Raw genomic sequence first — 19436 nt, 5'->3', positions numbered from 1 at the left:
CAATCTCATGAGGAAAAACCTTGTTGCTTGAATGTTCTTTTTTTAAATGCGTAATTAAAGCAAACACAGGACAGTAGTCTTTAACGTACAAGCACAAATACAATCTTAAGGTAAGAACCAGGCTGAGGTTAAAGGTGAGGTGAGGTGAGTTGTCACACACTCTTCTAACTAAACGCCCCACTCGTCTTCAGGCGACCGTAAAACAACAACAAACTTTTAACCCGCATTTGGCGCGTTGGTGGATGTTAAGTTAGAACCCTGATTATCATATAACTTCAGACGTCTCTGTTACCGGACGCAGCGTGTACACTGGATGCAGCGAGTCATGATTGTTTTGATGAGCGGTCCAATGTTCTTGTCTTCCACTGCTCGCTTCTGCTCTGTGAAACGACTGCGGTCGGAACCAAACTGCATGGACTGATCCTGGAAGCACAGCCGCCAATAATGCTGAGTAGTAAATATCATTTCTTCTCTTTTTGTTTCCTATACAACAGTTACCTGCAAGTCGCACTCCCCTCCCTGATCACAAATCGGGCAGTCCAATGGGTGGTTGGCCAACAGGAATTCCATCACTCCCTCTCTGGTAACACAATAGATCATTAGATTTGTTGAGAATGTTGCCTACACTTAGAAGACTGCTCAGCTATAGTTGGATTGATTTTTTCCAAGCACTTAAGTTTGCACCTGGCTTTGCGAGTCTTCTCTGAGTTTGTGAGGATATTCCAGCCCTTCATGACGGGCATGGCACAGGCTGCCACCGGCTAGAGGCAGACACAAAGTTACAAGCAGCCATCCTGTTGCCAATAGTCTGACAAGTGTAGATTTCTGACCGAGTAAGTGGACTATCTTACCTTTGGAGCTTTCTCAATCTCTACTAGACACATGCGGCAATTTCCAGCCACTGAGAGGCGCTCGTGGTAGCAGAACCTTGGAATCTGGATTCCTGCCTTTTCACAGGCCTGATGGGGAACAAAAACAAGACAGTAAGAATATGAAAACACATCCTGTAACTACCCAAATCTACCTTGTTTGACTTAGTCCACTTAGATTGTGTTGGATTCAAATATGAATAATATTGACGCCAGGGATGTAACGATTCACTCAAGCCCCGACTCGATTCGATTTTCAGTTCCAGATTTTTAAAATTTTTTTACATCGCTACCATGCTTGTCTCTGTGCACTAGCGTGGTGCTGCAGACATCCACAAACACAATAGGCAATGATGTTTGGTGCAAGCGTGTTAGGTAGGGCTGCCACAAACTATTATTTTGCAAGTCGACTAATCACCAACAGTAGTCGCAATTAGTCAACGAATCGGATCATAAGTAAATCGCGGCATAATTGCACCAGGTTCTTATATGACCATCGGTATCTTACAGCTTCAGTTCTTTAAGGTATGTACAAAAGAAAAATAAAGGCAATTAAAATGAAACTAGATTTAACTTGTATTAAACTTTGCAGCTTGTACCAACATTCCTGACATATTTATAAATGATGGGAGTAATTGAAATTGAAGGCAGTACTGTGGCCTTAATTTTTATGTAGAAGAGAGTGAAATCATGAGTAAACTTAGGGAAAAGCACTGTGCCCAATAAAACTAAACACTTTGGTTTTTAATTTTGTTTTTATTTATGTAATCTTAATCCAAAGTGTTTGGTTTTGCTTCTTTAATATGCATAATGTGATCTACACATTCAAAATGTGGAATGCACCCGGAATGGAAAAACACTTTAAAGATTAGGAGGAACATAATTTTTTTAATCACTCTAAATTAGTATATTCTAATGACCTAGGTATGTTATTGTTAGCTGTTGCCAATTAGATATTTGTGGAAAATAGGTAATGTTGTGTTAACTTAGAGTGGTGTGATTTCCGAGTTCCTAAACACAAGACTCGGTCCGGGCTCTCAGTGACCGTGAGGCACTCACGATCAGCAAAGGAGCCGATCAGCAAGAGAGGCTCTCTTGCTGTTTGATGTCAACCGCGGGTATACAACAATAATAAACGTCAGTTTGCTGACTAATTCCTCCATAATCGCTAGTAGACGCTACAACATGTTAGCGTACCACAATAGTACATACGTGCGGTGTTTCATCAGACGCACACGGGAGTCTGTGTGTGCTAACTACAGCTACCTTCCAGAAACGACTGTCCCAATGTGAGAAATGAAAGGCATCAGCCACAACGTGCTTTCGTTTATCACGAAATGATAATGAAAAGGAGATTTACATCGTTTTAAGTCATTTGGTGAATGTGCCCGGACTTTGGCTTCTGTGTTCAGTGGCTCGCCTTTGTGATTCGGTTTGAACCCGAAGTACTTTCACACCGTACTTCGGGTCCCCGTTTTATTAACGAGTACGGGCTTTTCTGCAGCTGCTATCTCCAATAGAGACAGACTCCAATTTACCAATTCAATAAAATGAAATAAAAGTATTCTTTGTTTTTAAATGCTGGTATAGTACCGTTTTATAGGCGGAATAGATAATGGATGGATGGATGCATAGTACAGTTTTAAAAACTCTAGTATTGTGGTACTATACTGGTACCGGTATACCGTGAAATCCTAGTTCCTAGGAATAAGCAACTATGTTGATGAATTATTTACCTGTAGAACAGTGGTACCAGACTCCACCTCCACTGGTTTCCCATCAACAAACACCTCCACCATGTTGCTGGCAGCACGCACGTTAGGCCACACTAAAACAGATGCACATAGTTACAACAAGATAATTTACGTTAAAGTACAACACACATGTAAACAACCAAACAACTTACTGGTGTAGGATGGCGCCAGGCTGCCCTTGGTGGCTCCGGCCAACGCTCGGCCAACATTTGGCAGGCGCAACATGATTCTTCATGAAATAAGGAACAATGTAAATATCGGGAGAAAATTATGTTTACCTTCATTGAGCCAAAGCACCTATTTTAAATTAAAAAAAAAAAACTCATAGCACAAAACCAAACAAAAATACTCTTTGGTATTTACTCTATTTACTCTCAAATTTACTTATTCAGTAAGAAATCTGGGCTTGTTGAATTGAACACAAAGCTGATTAACTCGCAGGAAGCCATGGCTTTTTCTACTGTACGCACGACAACAGATGGACAAACGTTTGTTTTAACTTATACCATCTAATGGAAGAGCGTTTAATTGTTCTTCCTGTGATTCAATGTCACTGCTGGCTTAGACAGATGAACATGGATAAATATGTGGTTAATAAGTAATAACTTGAATGTGAAAATTGTGATCATTTCCCACGGCACCCTTGATGACTGATGATCTAACAAAAAACTGGTGTGCCGACTAGTTGAGTGCGTCTACCACTGTCAACAACAACAAAACAACTAGCGGCATTGACAAGATTTACAACAACCTTTCAAAAAGGCATCTAAAATGATCAAATCTGCGTTCAAGGTACATATTAATATTAAAATTACGTAAAAATATGCAATTTCATAAGAGAGGAATAAGTGGCAACCGAAGGACTCCTTGCTGGAAGGAGAATGGCATTAGCTAAGCGCAATATTCAAGGACATAGTGTTATAACTGCTTTTCTGCGGAATGCAGAAGATATAACGTCATTTTCTATTTGTCTTACAAGCAGTGTCCCAATATTTACAAACTTAACAGATTTTTCCAAATCTTACCTTTCGCTATTTGGCCTTCTGGACCAGAACAGCGGTGAATATATTCTTGAAATCCACAAGCAACGACGTAGTTAGCGGAACTAGCTCAGTCCTTCGACTTCCGTTCGAGATGAGGCCTCGAAATTCACACTAAAAGTAATTTTGCCATCTAGTGGACGAACCAGGAAAACGCTAGACAACCTTGATAATGTTCCAAATTGTTATCGGATTATTGCATCTAACATTATACAGAGACTTTTTTTCAATATTTACTGTGTGTTCTATATCGCTGCTAAAATTTAAATTTGTCGATCTTGATGTGTGTACTGGCGATGCTTTGTCAGCTATCAACTACATTACCCATAGTGTCCCTCGTTATTACCGGAAGCTTCTACGTGTTCAGTTTCGCGACACTTGAAGCATCATAAACAACTACACTAACAAGCAAGAATAAAGTTGCCGTCCTTTACGAAAGGACACAAACAAAAAGGTAAATCCCTGCAGATGAAAGTGAATGTCATTTTAACTGCGTTCAAACAGCTTTTGTCAGCATCACTGCAACATTTTCGATAGTTGTAGTTAGCAGGTAGCTAAAGGTGTCTGTTAGCAACAGTATATTAGCACGATTTAAGTCTGAAAACGATCGTGTCTGGTTAAATAACAGTTGATATTTATTCGTAATTCCTTCTTGTGTCAGACTGTGAAGGATTTAGTGAACACGTTTGTTGAAATTACGAGACCCTAATTGTGCGAGATTTTATGTTTACATGCTACAGAAAATGTACAGTAAAGTGTAAACGGACTGGTTTTATGTTTTTGATGTTATATATATATACGTTTAAAAGTAAAACGTTATCTTTAATATTGATGAATGTGTTATGTTTGATCCTTATCTACAACGCTGTTTTAGCTGCGTTTTTTTACTGCTCTATACAATTATGTCTAATTAGCGTAGATGCATCCACACACATTCATATACAGTTTAACAATAGTAATATATAAGCACAATATAACTGCATTTTGTTTCTCAATGAATTGCCATTTGGCACTATGGTACATAAACAAACCCACACACATGCACACCAACTTACAAGCAAGTCCTCTAAACTCCCAAGAACATGTTTCTGCCATCAATGTTATTTTTAGTTCCATGTTGCCAACCACCAGCCAACACAGCAATGGTTCCCTTGGTTCGAGGGATGCTGCACGTCACACAGCGGGTGCCAAGCGCTACAAGTACCTGCGAAGGCTGCTCCATTACAGGCACATGGACTTTGAATTCGCGATGTGGCAGATGCTTTATTTGTTCACGTCACCGCAGAGAGTCTACCGCAACTTCCACTACAGGAAACAGACCAAGGACCAGTGGGCCCGGGATGACCCAGCTTTCTTGGTCCTGCTCAGCATCTGGTTATGCGGCAAGTCTGGTGTTACTTGGTAACATGATGAAGTTACAATGTAAAGGTAAAATGATTCATCTTTATCTACCTTGTATGTGTACATTTAGTTTCAACAATAGGCTTTGGTCTGGTGCTGGACATGGGAGTTCTTGAGACATTGAAGCTTCTGCTTTGGGTGGTCTTTGTTGATTGCATAGGAGTGGGTCTTCTCATATCAACTCTCATGTGGTGAGATATGCCGATGCAATAACTGCTATGGTAAAAAAAAAAAAAAAAAAAAGATTGCTCACCAGTGAAACTAATTGTTTGTCTTTTTAGGGTGATAAGCAACAAATATTTGCTGAAACACCCAAGCCGCGAGTTTGATGTCGAGTGGGGTTATGCGTTTGACGTCCACCTCAACGCTTTCTACCCGCTCCTTGTCATTCTGCACTTCCTGCAGCTGTTTTTCATCAACCGTAAGTGAACCAATTAAATCAGTTGTTCTTTTTTTTTTCTAATGGCGTTAATCTAATTTTTAAGATCCAACTTTATTGTTTCTGTATAATGATGAGGTTTAGGAATTGAAATTTGCAGGGTGATTCCATTTTTTTTTCTTCCTCAGAATTGAGTGATTCCGTATTTTTTTCTCCCTCTATTTGGTCTAAAAGTGTATGAAGCCAGATTGTTGCCTTTTGAAATGGCTTTACTTTTGGGTCAACAGTCATGTCTGATTGGCTTTTTTCTTCAAATGTAAACAACTGAATGAACATCCTCAGAGACTGGTGATTCCATCATTTTGCCAGGGGTCTTAGAAGATGTTAGAATACACAGAATTTTGACATCCTTTGAAACATGAATGTCTGAGACTGAGTATTAGATTTAGCCAACTGAAATGATTTTTTTTTTTTTTTGTGCCATGTCCAAATCTTTCCCAGTCGTTTTTTTCTTAGTGAATTTCCTTGAATATACACACTTTTTTTTAATGTGTTTGAGCGTATTTGACCTGACAAAGTCATTGGCAGCATCTGATGTGCTGTATGCAATACTTGTTGGACAGCGATAATTCCTTTCAACACAACAGGGCGGGAGACGTGAGTGCAGCGTGCTTAACATCGGACATATGCACCAGCGTTTCACTTTTCCCCTTTCACACGGGCACCGCCCTGCCTCTGGTGCTAAACTTGAAGCATTCATCACCCCTGTTCCGCTTCGATGTCTTTCACACAAAACATCGACAGGGGGAAAACATTGGAAACATCTGCCTTCAACCAGCAGTCTGAAAAGGGATTCATATTTAATTGTGGTCTTGTGTTTTCCAGATGTGATGGTGATTAAATCTGACTGGTTCCTGGGATACTTTGTAGGAAACACCTTGTGGCTAATAGCCATCAGTTATTATCTCTACATCACCTTCCTGGGGTACAATGGTGAGGCCTCTTTACATTTGAAATACACTCATTGTTGCAGTGAATTCAATTCAGAAAATGTTACACAAAACCTTGCTAGTGTTTAGTGCGTGCGTGTGCGTGTGTGTGGGTGTGTACACGCATGTGTGAAATAGGGGTCTGTATGACTCTATGCAATACATTCTAAGAAGAATAACCAAATGTTTTAAAATGCGTTATTGGAAATAAATGTCATGTTTCTGGGATGGAGGACCCAAATGCAGGGAGGCAGGAGAAGCAGGGGGTAATGAAGAAAATATTTATTAACAAAAATGAGGACAAACAAATCTTGAAAAGTCCAAAACTCAAAGTAACAAAGAAACACTAAGACACAAAAAATAACACTGGGAGAAACAAAACAAACCGACAGCGACAATGATCTGACAAGGACATAACAAAAACTAGGAACTTAAATACAAGCATACTGACAAGACAACGAAAAACACAAGATAGGAGGGAGCTGATTGGCTAACACAAGGGGGTGGAATGCAACAAAACAAAGCAAAGCACTTAACAAACAACAAAATAGCCGTGATACAACAAAATGGAATCAATAAATTAACGTAAAACACTACAGTATATACAATAGACACCGGAAAAGAGCTGAAAATTTCAGGTTGGATCAAAAGACAGAGAATAGAAATGTGTCTTCAACCGGTCTTAAAAGTAGACAGAGAGGGGGCTTGCCTTAACATCCAGTGGGAGGTCATTCCAAAGGGAAGGACCATTTAATGACTTATAGACAAATAGGAGAATCTTAAATTGAACTCTAAAATGCATTGGGAGCCAGTGAAGGGAGGCCATAATTGGTGCTATGTGCTCGATCTTCCGAGCTCCAGTTAGTAGGCGGGCAGCAGCATTTTGGACCAACTGGAGACGTTTGAGAGAGGATTGGCTGACTCCAAAATAAAGTGCATTACAGTAATCTAGCCAAGATGTAACAAAGCCATCTGACAGACACCCTTGTGACAGTCACTGCAGCAGATCATACACTCAAGTTCTGATGTATCCAAGTGGTGAGCAAAACGTTCGACTAACATTTGTTGTCTGTATTCCATCTAGTCTGAAAATCTATTACGTCAAAACAGGTTAAGCGTGTAATGTGTTGAAATGTGTTCAAACAGCTCTGCCATTCCTGAAGAACACAGTGGTGCTGCTGTATCCCTTTGCCCCGCTGGCGCTCCTCTACATCCTCTCCATCTCACTGGGCTGGAACTTTACTCAAGGTCTCTGCTGGTTTTACAAGTACAGAGTCCAGTAGGAGTGGTGCGATTGAAGCTGGACGTCGGTTTGGTTTTCACAGAGCATCAAAGTGACTGATTCTGACTCTGGAATGACTCCACTTGTTTTCGGTTTGAGTCAAAACGCCTGTTTGCATGTGGCGACGTTGCAGGAACAAAGGAGGAGATGAGCTACAGCTTTTAGTTCTTTTTGTATGATTTGTAAATACAATTCTGTGAGGTTGTAATATATAGTCACAAAGAAATGAGAAAACTTTTGTTGGGCTTTTGTTTTTCTTGAAATGGAAAAAAAAACAAAAAACAACTTCATATGAAAACATGAAACAGCCTTTACTTTTTTCATGAGGCACACATTCCAGAGCTCTATCAATAAAATGTTTTCTTGACTTTCAACATCCAAGTTTGACTTCCTGATGGGAATTATCTTCTCATTCATCTTCAGAACGGATGAACTACAAACAATTCACATCCATAAGTCCATACAACTTAACAGCTGTGTGGGTGTGTGTGTGCGTGTGCGTGTGTGTGGGGGTGCGTGCGTGTGTGTGTATGTATGTGTGTATATATATATATATATATATATATACATGTGTGTGTATATATATATATATACATGTGTGTATATATATATATACATGTGTGTATATATATATATATAAATATGTACATGTGTGTATATATATATATATACATGTGTATATATATATATATATATATATATATACATGTGTGTATATATATATATATATATATACACACATGTGTATATATATATATATACACACATGTATATATATATATATATATACACACATGTATATATATATATATACACACACACATGTATATATATATACACACACACGTGTATATATATATATATATATATATATATATATATATATATACACAGCCATCAGAATGATAAAAGGTGTTTTGATTGATCTTTGGTGAGTATTTTTTTAAATCAGTTTTCGACTATGTTCATCCTCAAAACGGCTCCAGCTTCTCCAAAAGGACCATATATGGTGAAAATTCGAGGTTTAGTAGTAAGGGGCTTCCTTTGCCCTGTACTACAGCCATCAGAATGAGAAAAGGTGTTTTGCTTGATTTTTGGTGAATATTTTCGATCAATTTTCGACTATGTTCATCCTTAAAATGGCTCCTACTTCTCCAAAATACAATACAATACAATTTTATTTATATAACGCATTTCACAGCAGCTATAGCTGTAACAAAGCACATCCATACAACAACAAAAGTAGCCATAATGCAACAAGAGAAATCAATAATTTAACACAAAACACTATATACAATAGACACCGGAAAACAGCCGAAAATTTGTCAGAACTTTTGGGCGGGCTGTGTAGTTGTGAACTTCTCCCTTGGCTCTGACATATTCCCGTAAAATGATTAAAGGGGGAACAAAAAAAACATGAGTCCTCCTCTTCAGCCATTTCAAGAGCCGCACAAAATACATCTTGGATATTTGGAGCCGGGCGGTGGTCGACTGGTTAGCATGTCCACCTCACAGTTCAGAGGTCGTGGGTTTGATTCCTGCCCCGGCTTTCCTGTGTGGGGTTTGCATGTTTTCCCCGTGCCTGCGTGGGTTTTCTTCAGGTACTCCGGTTTCCTCTCACATTCCAAAAACATGCATGTTAGGTTTATTGTTCACACTAAATTGCCCCTACGTGTGATTGTGAGTGCGGTTGTTTGTCTCTGTGTGCCCTGCAATTGGCTGGACACCAGTTCAGGGTGTACCCCGCCTACTGCCCGATGACAGCTGGGATAGGCTCCAGCACGCCTGCGACCCTTGTGAGGATAAGCGGTATAGATAATGGATGGATGGATGGATATTTGGAGCCGATATTAATTTTCAGCAAAAAGGAAAATATTGGCGTCAAAAAAAAAAGAAGTAAACTCTGAATTTTGTTGAACCGTCCTTAAGCATATCGTTGCTGTCCTATGAGAAACACATAGGCTATCTCCAATTTTGGAGACATTTTTCATTTTCACATTAATGCAATGTCTGTAACGCGGAAACACCATTCATGTAAAAATAAGAAAAAATGAAATAAAATCGAGATCAGTGTTTTTCACAGGACAGTGACGATATGTTTACTGAGCAATTTTTCATACTTGCATAGTGTTGATTTTGAAAAAATTATTATTCTAAATGTTTGCCAATATACATAAATTCTGACAAAAAGGGAGCTCCTCGGATCATCAGCATGTCTTCAAAAGTTAAATGAAAACTTAAACAAGAGCTCCATATAGTTTTCTACAGTAAATAAAGTCCTACAATGTTTCAAAATTACAGAAATGTTAACGTTTCACTTATCTTTATTTTGATTTTAAACAAAAACAAAAAGTGCAGAGTGTTCCCAGGGTCAGAAGAATATCATAAAGTAAACCTAAAATTTAAATCAATAGTTCCTTGAAGTTAACATAGTTTTATATTGATTTATTATCGGCCATTAGTTGTTTTTTTTACAAAGGCTGTTGCCGATATTCATCAAAACCAGAGCTGGGCATTCCGGCTAGCCAACGGACCGGTCTATTTATCCGCCTATGACCGATGCCCATTTTGCACTCGATCAATGGTAAGCGGGAAATTAAAAAAAAAAAGACGGAATAAGCGTAAGCAGACGTGGCTTTTCGTCTGTCTATATAATCATCTATAACCTGACATTGCTGATTATTCTTTCGTTTGATGCATGTAAGTTTGCTGCTTGATTTGTATATTTTACATCAGGCATATTTTTGGGCACCTTATGGGTCCACATAGCATGCCGCGTGACGTCACATCAAGCGTGTCACAACAGAGACTGTAGACAAGTGTAGATGCGCGCTTGCAGACGACTCCTGTTAGTGCATCTTGTATTCTGCCCATTTATCTCAGAAAGAAACATGCCGAGTAAACACTGCTGCTATGGAACTTGTTGAAACAACTACAGACACCACGACTGTCCACATATGTATCTTTATTTGTTGCCCGAAGCCAAAAACTCAGAGGGATAATGTGAATGATGAATGAACTTGTGCGGACGTCCAGAAGACCAGTTTAATGCCAGCAAGGTGAAGCCTTTTACCTTCATATGTAGTGAAGATTTCGTTGGGGGCCATATGGTTTTCAGATGACAATCCGGCCAATCCCTTGCCAGCACTGCTTGTAGAAGAGGTAAGCCATTTTGATCATTTTTTCTTTTTTGCTTGGCGTTTGGCCCTACTCCTCCCGCCTGACGTCAATGAATGTCGAGGAAAAATGTAAAGCCAGACCGTTTTGTACTACTGAGATGCTTCAGTGAACTCCCCAAAATTCCCATACAGTGCTAGCTCTCTGCAACAGTCCACAATCTGTTCGACTATGCCGTGCTTTTTTGTTGTAACCGGCCGATAATCAGTTTATACCTAGTCAGAACGGATAAGAGCACAAATTGAGAAATGGCGAAAGAAAGAAAAAAGATGCCCAAGGTTTGGGGCGCTTTAAACTAAAAAAAATATTTTAAAAAAATACATTTTATGCAATTACTTCAAAGCGTAGCTGGGGTATCTTGAAATGCTCACACGGAAATTTGAGCTCTATGTGTATGCAATTACGAGCACGCACACACTACTAGAGGTTTTTTTTAACTCATATTTAACGCAATGTATCCTACCATTGCTAGTTACAACGTACTCGATGGTGTTTGTAGACTTGACCTCACTCTGTTGGGTATTCATTTAGCAAATGACGTGTGTGAGTGCCACTGTTTCATGCCTGTCACAAAGTGCAGCGCATGGTATGGTCCTTTTCAAATAAGTTAGCACAGAACAACCTAAAGCCTCGTCACAGTACGTCCCATTACGACTTCACTGGAGACTATCATTATCCACTAGTTGGTTAAACTCATCTTTTGCAAGTAGAAGCTTCACTAGCTAATTTATCTTAGAATAGCTTTCTCCAAAGTGCATCTCTTATCAACAGATTGCTAAGCAGTGATCAAGTGCGAGTGGAAAGCGACACGATTATTGTGGGGAAATCTTTAAATAAAAGTCCTCCTCGCGTCACGGCTTTAGGTTGCCTCTTAACTATAGTTAATTATTCGTTTTCATGTATATTGTAATATGTGTGAAGGACTTAGTCTACGAATTTGCCAACTTCTTTAGCGAGAAAATTGAGACCATTAGACAAACAATTAACACTATGCAGACAAATAGGAAAACTAACCTGTGTCCAAAACTTAGAAAGAACTTGAATGTTAAGTCACAATTTAATATGGATGATTTAGAAATCTTAGAAGGAACAGTTCAGCATTTGAAATCAACAACATGCACTCTGGACGTGATACCATCTGACTTTTTAAAAAAAGTTTTAACCTCAGTAGATAGTGATCTCCTACAAATAGTTAATAGCTCACTGGCACAGGCATTTTTTCTGTCACTAAAGATAGCTGCCAGTAAGCCACTCCTTAAGAAAACGACTCTCAATGCCTCTATGATGATCAGACCTGTTTCTAACTTCTCTTTTATATCCAAGGTTATTGAGAAAGTTGTATTTAACCAGCTAGCGACTTTGTGACATTTCTGAGCTTCCGAGCACATCACAGCACTGGTGAAAGTGTTAAATGACATTAGGCTGAACACTGATTCTGGTCAAGTATCAGTTGAGGTTCTGTTGGACCTCAGTGCTGCATTTAATACCGTAGATCACAACATTCTGTTGGATAGGCTGGAAAACTGGGTTGGTCTTTCTGGAACAGTCCTTCAATGGTTTAGGTCCTATTTAGAAGGCCGGAGTTATTTTGTTAAAATTGATAGTTATGAATCTGATAGATTGGCTATAACCCCAGGGGTTAGTTCTTGGTCCTCTTTTGTTCAACTTGTATATACTCCCTCTGGGTCAAATAATACAGAACTTCAACATTAATTATCACAGCTATGCAGATGGTACACAACCTTATCTGTCCGTGTCACCAGACAACTGTAGCCCGGCGGACTTACTGTGTCAGTGTCTGGAGAAAATAAACACCTGGATGAGAGAGAATTTTCTACAATTAAATGAAGACAAAACTGAAATTATTCTATTTGGCAGTAAAGAGAAGAGGGTCAGTATTAGTAAACATCTTGAGACTCGGGCTCTAAAAACCACCGACCAAGTCCGTAGCCTTGGAGTGATAATAGACTCAGATCTGACTTTCAACAGCCAAGCTGTCACCAAAATCAGCTTTTTACCATTTGAAAAATATCAACAGATTTAAAAGGTTTCTCTCCCAGAAAGACCAGGAGAAACTCATCCATGCGTTCATCTCTAGTAGACTGGATTACTGTAATGGCCTTTTAACAGAACTTTCCAAAAAGATCATTAAACAGCTGCAGCTCATCCAAAATGCTGCTGCTAGAGTTTTAACCAGGACTAAGAGATCTGAACACATTACAACAGTTTTAAAGTCTTTACACTGACTTCCTGTCACTTACAGAATAGTTTTTAAAACTCTACGGATTGTTTACAAATCCCAGAGCGGTTTAGGCTATGATATGTACAAAGAATATAAACCCAGCAGGGCCCTCAGATCCAAGGACTCAGGTCAGTTTGTCCAGACCAGAGTCCGGACTAACGTGTGGAGGCAGCATTTAGCTGTTATGCTGCAAAACAAGTGGAACAAACTGCCAGTGGAGATTAAACTTTCACCAAATGTAGACACTTTTAAATCCAGGTTAAAAACATTTCTGTTCTCATGCGCCTAAGCATGAAATCTGCATGGTATTTTTTATGTTTTATTTTATTTTTTATTTATCTTGCTTTTAATCATTTTAATCTAATTATTCCTCATGATTTTCCATCCATTATCGATACCGCTTATCCTCACAAGGGTCGCGGGGCGTGCTGGAGCCTATCTCAGCTGTCTTCGGGCAGTAGGCGGGGGACACCCTGAATTGGTTGCCAGCCAATCGCAGGGCACATAGAGACAAACAAACATCCACACTCACAATCACGCCTAGGGGCAATTTAGAACCATGCATGTTTTTGGAATGTGGGAGGAAACCGGAGTACCCGGAGAAAACCCACGCAGGCACGGGGAGAACATGCAAACTCCACACAGGGAGGCCGGAGCTGGGATCGAACCCACGACCCTTGAACTGTGAGGCGGACGTGCTAACCAGTCGATCACCGTGCCGCCCTCCTCATGATTTTGATTTAGATTCTTAATGTTTTATTTCTCTTTCTGTAACATTTTTTATGTTTTATGTAAAGCAATTTGAGTTGTCTTGTGCATGAAATGTGCTATACAAATAAACTTGCCTTGCCTTGCTATTTACAGTATATGTATTTCTTGTAATTGTACTTTAATGCTTTTTTTTTTTTACATCATAGGCAGGGGATTACAGATGAAAAATTGCCGTTTGGCTAATTCTGGCTTTTTTTTTTTTTAAACCGTGTTTTTTTCATGTGTTCTGTGAATTGCATATCTCCTTTCAAATAAACCAATCTAAAAAATAAAGAAACATCCACTACCAGCAGGCGATTGGAGCAGCCATTAATGGCTGTGGTGAGGGGCACTTGAGCCGGCAAAGCCAGACCCTGGCTCAAATGAAAATGGTTTACTTGAAGTAAGTATAGAATTAAAGGGAGGGGGGGCAAGCGTGGTAATATTGCTCGCTTTGTCAGTTCTGTTGTCTAAAACGGCGACCGATCGCCACCAAAATGCAAATGCAAATTACTACACTTGTCCACTTCAACCTATGAAGGTATAAAAGTTTCTGCACAATAGTTTGGATTTATTGACATAAAACGTGATCCCATCATGATCACCTCCACAAAATCAAAAGTGCTGTGGCGATTGCTCCTCCACTTTCACAAGCTGAAGCGGACGAGAGCATGAATGCGCACACGAACCTGGACTGGTTATATTTACCTACGCTAAATTCGTGTCAACTCCCAGGAGGGAGACGGCAGCTTACAGCGAGCAGCAGGGCAGGCAGATTGGATCTTTATACCCCCACCCCCTTCCCTCCCCGGCTAAAGGTAAGATAACGGGACGGCTAATAGCGACAACTAGCTTCAGGCCGTTAAAACAAAAGGCGTTAGCACGACAACATTAGCTCCTCACTGTCCGTGCATCGTGCGGAGGTGATCGTCAGCCTGTGCCTTCATGTCGCGGGGTTGCCTCCCAAGCAGTCGTGTGCGTTGTCCGACACCGCTTGCAGCCACCCGCAAGCGTCAATGTTCAGCAAACAAAAAGTTCCAGCGAGGAGGCTGACTGCACAGCCGAGTGTGGCCGCAATGGAACGTACCGCTTCGGCTATTAAGTTCCACGGCATGTTATCGGTCGAAAAACTGTGGCCATTCCTCATCCAAATAAATGTGCACGTCCACTCATTCCCACTTCAGTCTCTGTAAATATCCTGACTGGTGTTAAATGCCTCGCCCGTCCTAACCGTGATCAGCAAAGAAGCAGTGTTTTTTTTTTTGTTTGTTTTTTTTTTAACCAAAGAAGCAGTGTGCGCTCGTCCCAGCCTAAATCTATGTAGCTCATGCTCACTTCCACATTTCCTAATTCTCATAAATCAGCCACGAAGAGGTTAATCCTTTTGCTATGTTGAAGTGGGCATTAGTAGAGATATCCACATAAATTTTGTTGCCAATTGATCCCCATTTTTGGACGTTATAAGCAATGAAAGTACAATGATTTCCAATGGAGAGTTTGGAATCGGTCCCTCCAGTGACTCCGACCGAACAAGGATAGAACGGTAGGGGGCGCGGCCATTCTCCTCATTAACAAGAAGCGTTATTCATGGACTCACTTATTTCCTAATTTCTCCCAAATTTATTGATAAAATAGAAAATGACAACTCTTTTCATTTTCTTGATCAAAAAAATATATCAAATGAACTTGTTAGTGAAAACATGGCCATCCCGTCACTTTAATATACATCACTCTTCGCAAACTTAATTGACAGGGGTCTGTTTTTCACTGTTGGGCATTTTCTAGAAAAAAAAATTGTCAACTGGATAACACATGGATACTTAACATAACCAGAAGCCACTATACTGCCGCCACTTCTAAAATCATGTGGAAGCGCTACTTCAATGCATTCATCAGCAGTTGCTGGAACACTTCAAGGTCCATTTTCTTCAAGATGGTGACCTTACGCTCCTTGTGTAGCACGTCAATATAGTCCAGGACCATCATGCCTCTGGTGTTTTTTCCCTCCAACTCCACCGTAACAGCCACCTGTGGCAGCGACACCACATAAATGTTTGTTCACTTCTCACCTTCCCCGTGGAGCCTAATCCCCATTCTGTAAGAATCGAAGAGAAGCGCGCCGCTTACCTCCTCGCTTTCCGTCACCACGTTGTCGCTGATGGCTGCAGCCACAGCGTAGGTGTCGCACGTGTTGAATCCAGATCCTGACACCAGCTCCTTTTGATACCGATCTGTCTGAACCATCTACAGGGCCAACAGGTTAACATGTAAAAGTGAGGATCTGTCGAGTTTCTTCAATGTCTAATAATGCAAGCTTATGCCTGCTGTACATAGATGAGGCGACTTGTATATCGGTGCTGTATAAAATCATGTTTACCTTGCGGGTGTGAGCAAAAATAGTCTGCATAAAACGCGCCTTTGGTGTATTTTGGGCCAACCAGGCATCACAAAAGGACTAGGGCACATAAATACAGGGAGATATGATTGGACCATGGAACGCTCGTAGAAAAACCTTTGCTCCCTTTTAAAAATCACCAGATGTTGCATATGCTACTTACCCACGACAGGCTGTTTCTGCAGCTGAACTCCCAGGAGGCGATTGTGGTGGGACAGGTGTAACGTTCCAGAACAATGTAGGCAGCCTCTGGGTCAGCCAGAAAGTTAAATTCCCCGCACACGGTTGTGTTCCCTCTAGCTGCACGTGTGACAAAACACATGGGTCCATCATCCTCAACATCTTGGTGGGCAGCATAAATTGCAAACGGGACATTTACATTCTATGTTGCCTCCCATGATGTAGAGGCCCTTCAGTCTGGCGGGCAAGGAAGGGTCCATTTTGACAGCGAGGGCCAGGTTGGTGAGGGGTCCTGTTGTCACGAGGATCACCTGCAAACGCAAGTTGCATTAATATTTCACATTTTCACATTGCATTACTTTACAAAGAATGATCCTTTAAAATTAATCTCAACTCAAAATCAAATCAGCAGGGGTCAAATCCAGGATTACTAATTTGAGATAAAATTAAAAAAAACTTTTAAAAAATGGGTGGATTCACTCTTATTCCACAAACGCAATATTTACCAGAATGCCTTGTTTCAACTAGTGGGCCTGCATAGAACATATTCTTGAAAAAAAATGTTTGGGTTGACTTCTGCTTTAACACTGCTATTTTATAGAGCACTTTAACAACCACATCTGTATCAAAGAGCTGTAGGCGGGCGACATAAGATCAAATATAAAACAAACGGCAAGAAAAAAATGAATATTTTTAACATTACTCTAATAGTAATAATAATAATAATGTAGGTATTATTCCACAAAAGAAAACACCTTTGAGGTCAGATTAATGATGCGTCTTGAACGCAAATGACAAGACAACAACTTGGTCTTGATTATTTAATAAACAAAAGGTTGTACAAAAAAAGTAATCTGTTTGCCTGTATCTTTCTTTGGTCAAAAAACTTTGTCGCTTCTATCATGAGCTGACCTCATCTGTCGAACGTCCAGCTTACTCCCACTTAACTGGACACTCTCGCCAGTCACGTGACACTCTAGCAAATACTTAGAGTAAAAATGTATTTTAACATAACTTATCTCTGCATATTTTCAACAAATAAAGTCTAATATATGCATAAAATAACCATTATCGTTTTTAACTAAATTCTCCAATATGCAAATACTGTATGAATGTCAACATTGCCTAGTTTATGCAACACGCTACAAAAATTGACCATTATTAAATTGGCTCCTACAAATAATAATAATAATAATAATGTTAACTGGACTGTCAATAATAACAATAATAATAATAAATGTATGAATAAATATTATTTTCAAATTAGAAGAGCTCCTTTTACATTTGCATTTGGCAGTTTGTCATGAGATAACGTGACCTAACATGCATTTTTCTGGAAGCACCAGGAGAAACACAAGCATTGAGGGAACAGGTATTTCTCAACTTTGAGGCAGATTACTAACAGCTACTCCAGCCCCCATTTAGCTGTAATTTATTTGTAAATGTTTTGTGTGCCATTGAGTGATGTTTTTTCTTGTTGTTGTTTTTTTTAACCCCAATCCAATGCACATTTAAAGCCAGCATTTTTGGGACCTCTGCTGCGCACGTGGGGCTTTCTGCAAGATGAATGCAGATCTGAAGAGCAAATATAACAAATATAATGTGTACGGTATTGCTTTCGATTTTTGATCCACTCACCTGCCCAGGATTTTGGTTGGAAATGGAAATGATGGCCTCCACAGCATTTGTCTTCTGCACCAGTTCCAGGCCCGGAGCATCTGGATCAGGGGCATCACCCAGCCCGTCCTTCCCATGAAAGTCTCCTGCATTTATTTTGTTGCCCAGTAGGGGCTCCTCAAATCCTGGGTATACCTTTATCTATCATGCATGACATTAGAAAGTTAAGATGTGGCAACTATTTAACATGCATGCAAGTAAATGCTCACATCCAGCCTGTTGCAGGTTTTCAAGACACGGAGGGTGTTCCTCAAGGTGTTCTGCAGGGAAGTGTTGCCGTGTGTGCAGGTGATCCCCAATATCTCCACGTCGGGGGCTGCCAGGGCCATCATGATGGCCTGAGCATCATCCACCCCTGTGTCCACATCGAGGATCAGCCTCTTCATTATATCTGGAGGCAGTAGAGGAGGGAGACTTGGCAACAACTCGTGGCCGTGAAGTCATAAAAATCCTCCGTTACGCACATTCACAGCCACAACAAATGAACTCATCTAGGGGAGCTTTCATGCAGGTGTGCTGCTCACAACAACTCTGCACTACGCCTTTTCCGGGTCACATTTGAGTTTACTTGGTCACCAGAGCAACATTCCCGCTGTATCTTAAGGAAGGAATGTTAAAGTGTCTCACAGCTGCTTTAGTCCTGCTAACAATTGCAGGAAACAGCCTTTTTCTTAATCTCAAAACCACACTATGGTCACACACAAGACACCTCCAGACTATGAAGCAAACAGACTGAGAAAGAAAGAAAAGTACAAAGTGAATCAACCACACAACAATGCTAAAACAACTCACTAAGCTGAGTTTTCTTTAAGTATTTTTTGTAATCTATGCCAAATTTGACATTGATATGTGATTAGTCCAGAAAGAGTTTGTAAAAGAGTTAATCAGTAGGTTTGAGAAAGAGGTCTGTAAAAAACAATCAACTAACCTGCCAGGCAAGATTGTTTGATGCAACAGAGTCTCTTCAGTTAAGAAGTGACACTTCCTCATGCTACAACCTGCTTTAGTATCGTGGGGTGTGGCTAGATTGGGGAAAAGATTACGTAACAGCCACCAATCGGCAATGTATGTTGGTCATTGAGGACAACTTGTTTGGAAAAGAAAAAAAGAAGCCTCAAGCAGTTGTTTCAAGTTACATAAAGTGAGACTCCACCATTCCTCCTCCCAGCAGAAGTGATCTGATGTAACTTTTCAAGTCATATAAATAAACCAGGGCGGCACGGTCAGCACATCCGCCTCACAGTTAAGTGGTTGTGGGTTCGATCCTGGCCCCGGACCTATGTGGAGTTTGCATGCTCTCC

General features: G+C 40.2%; 3 protein-coding genes across 3 annotated transcripts in view; 1 reads left to right on the top strand and 2 right to left on the bottom strand.

Moving 5' to 3' along the window:
• The window catches only part of ndufs1 (NADH:ubiquinone oxidoreductase core subunit S1), a 10714-nt gene extending 6904 nt beyond the window's left edge, over positions 1-3810 (bottom strand). The window contains exons 1-7 of the mRNA XM_086047464.1: positions 3649-3810; positions 2776-2852; positions 2606-2697; positions 852-959; positions 685-761; positions 499-580; positions 293-423 (exon numbers count right to left, since the gene is read on the bottom strand). Coding sequence (XP_085903590.1) covers positions 293-423; positions 499-580; positions 685-761; positions 852-959; positions 2606-2697; positions 2776-2848 — 563 coding nt within the window. The 5' untranslated portion in view covers positions 2849-2852; positions 3649-3810. The remainder of the gene's footprint in view (positions 1-292; positions 424-498; positions 581-684; positions 762-851; positions 960-2605; positions 2698-2775; positions 2853-3648) is intronic.
• A 169-nt stretch (positions 3811-3979) lies between these two features.
• On the top strand, positions 3980-8081 carry unc50 (unc-50 homolog (C. elegans)). Its single transcript, XM_086047472.1, has 6 exons — positions 3980-4117; positions 4774-5045; positions 5135-5255; positions 5346-5485; positions 6329-6436; positions 7579-8081. Exons 2-6 carry the CDS (start codon positions 4778-4780, stop codon positions 7713-7715), a joined length of 774 nt encoding a protein of 257 aa, XP_085903598.1. The 5' UTR covers positions 3980-4117; positions 4774-4777; the 3' UTR covers positions 7716-8081.
• A 7399-nt stretch (positions 8082-15480) lies between these two features.
• LOC147152495 (inosine-uridine preferring nucleoside hydrolase-like) lies at positions 15481-19151 on the bottom strand. The gene is made up of 8 exons (XM_086047451.1): positions 19064-19151; positions 18345-18526; positions 18097-18276; positions 16658-16769; positions 16442-16578; positions 16261-16338; positions 16011-16127; positions 15481-15911 (listed from the first exon to the last, which is right to left on the bottom strand). Exons 2-8 carry the CDS (start codon positions 18519-18521, stop codon positions 15759-15761), a joined length of 954 nt encoding a protein of 317 aa, XP_085903577.1. The 5' UTR covers positions 18522-18526; positions 19064-19151; the 3' UTR covers positions 15481-15758.
• Positions 19152-19436: the final 285 nt, after the last annotated feature.

Source organism: Filicampus tigris, chromosome 1 (assembly GCF_054856515.1).
Source record: "Filicampus tigris isolate MCC_2025a chromosome 1, RoL_Ftig_1.0, whole genome shotgun sequence".
NCBI lineage: Eukaryota > Metazoa > Chordata > Actinopteri > Syngnathiformes > Syngnathidae > Filicampus > Filicampus tigris.
This window is presented reverse-complemented; position numbering and strand designations above follow the sequence as displayed.

Bases quoted from the DNA above. Each gene is read 5' to 3' on its own strand.
- unc50 (XM_086047472.1), top strand. From the start codon at position 4,778: ATGTTGCCAACCACCAGCCAACACAGCAATGGTTCCCTTGGTTCGAGG. The intron at 5,046-5,134 runs GCAAGTCTGGTG...GTGTACATTTAG, and splicing joins GCTCAGCATCTGGTTATGCG to TTTCAACAATAGGCTTTGGT. The intron at 5,256-5,345 runs GTGAGATATGCC...TTGTCTTTTTAG, and splicing joins CTCATATCAACTCTCATGTG to GGTGATAAGCAACAAATATT.
- LOC147152495 (XM_086047451.1), bottom strand. From the start codon at position 18,521: ATGAAGAGGCTGATCCTCGATGTGGACACAGGGGTGGATGATGCTCAG. The intron at 18,277-18,344 runs GTGAGCATTTAC...CATGCATGATAG, and splicing joins AAACCTGCAACAGGCTGGAT to ATAAAGGTATACCCAGGATT. The intron at 16,128-16,260 runs GTAAACATGATT...TTGGCCCTGTAG, and splicing joins TTTTTGCTCACACCCGCAAG to ATGGTTCAGACAGATCGGTA.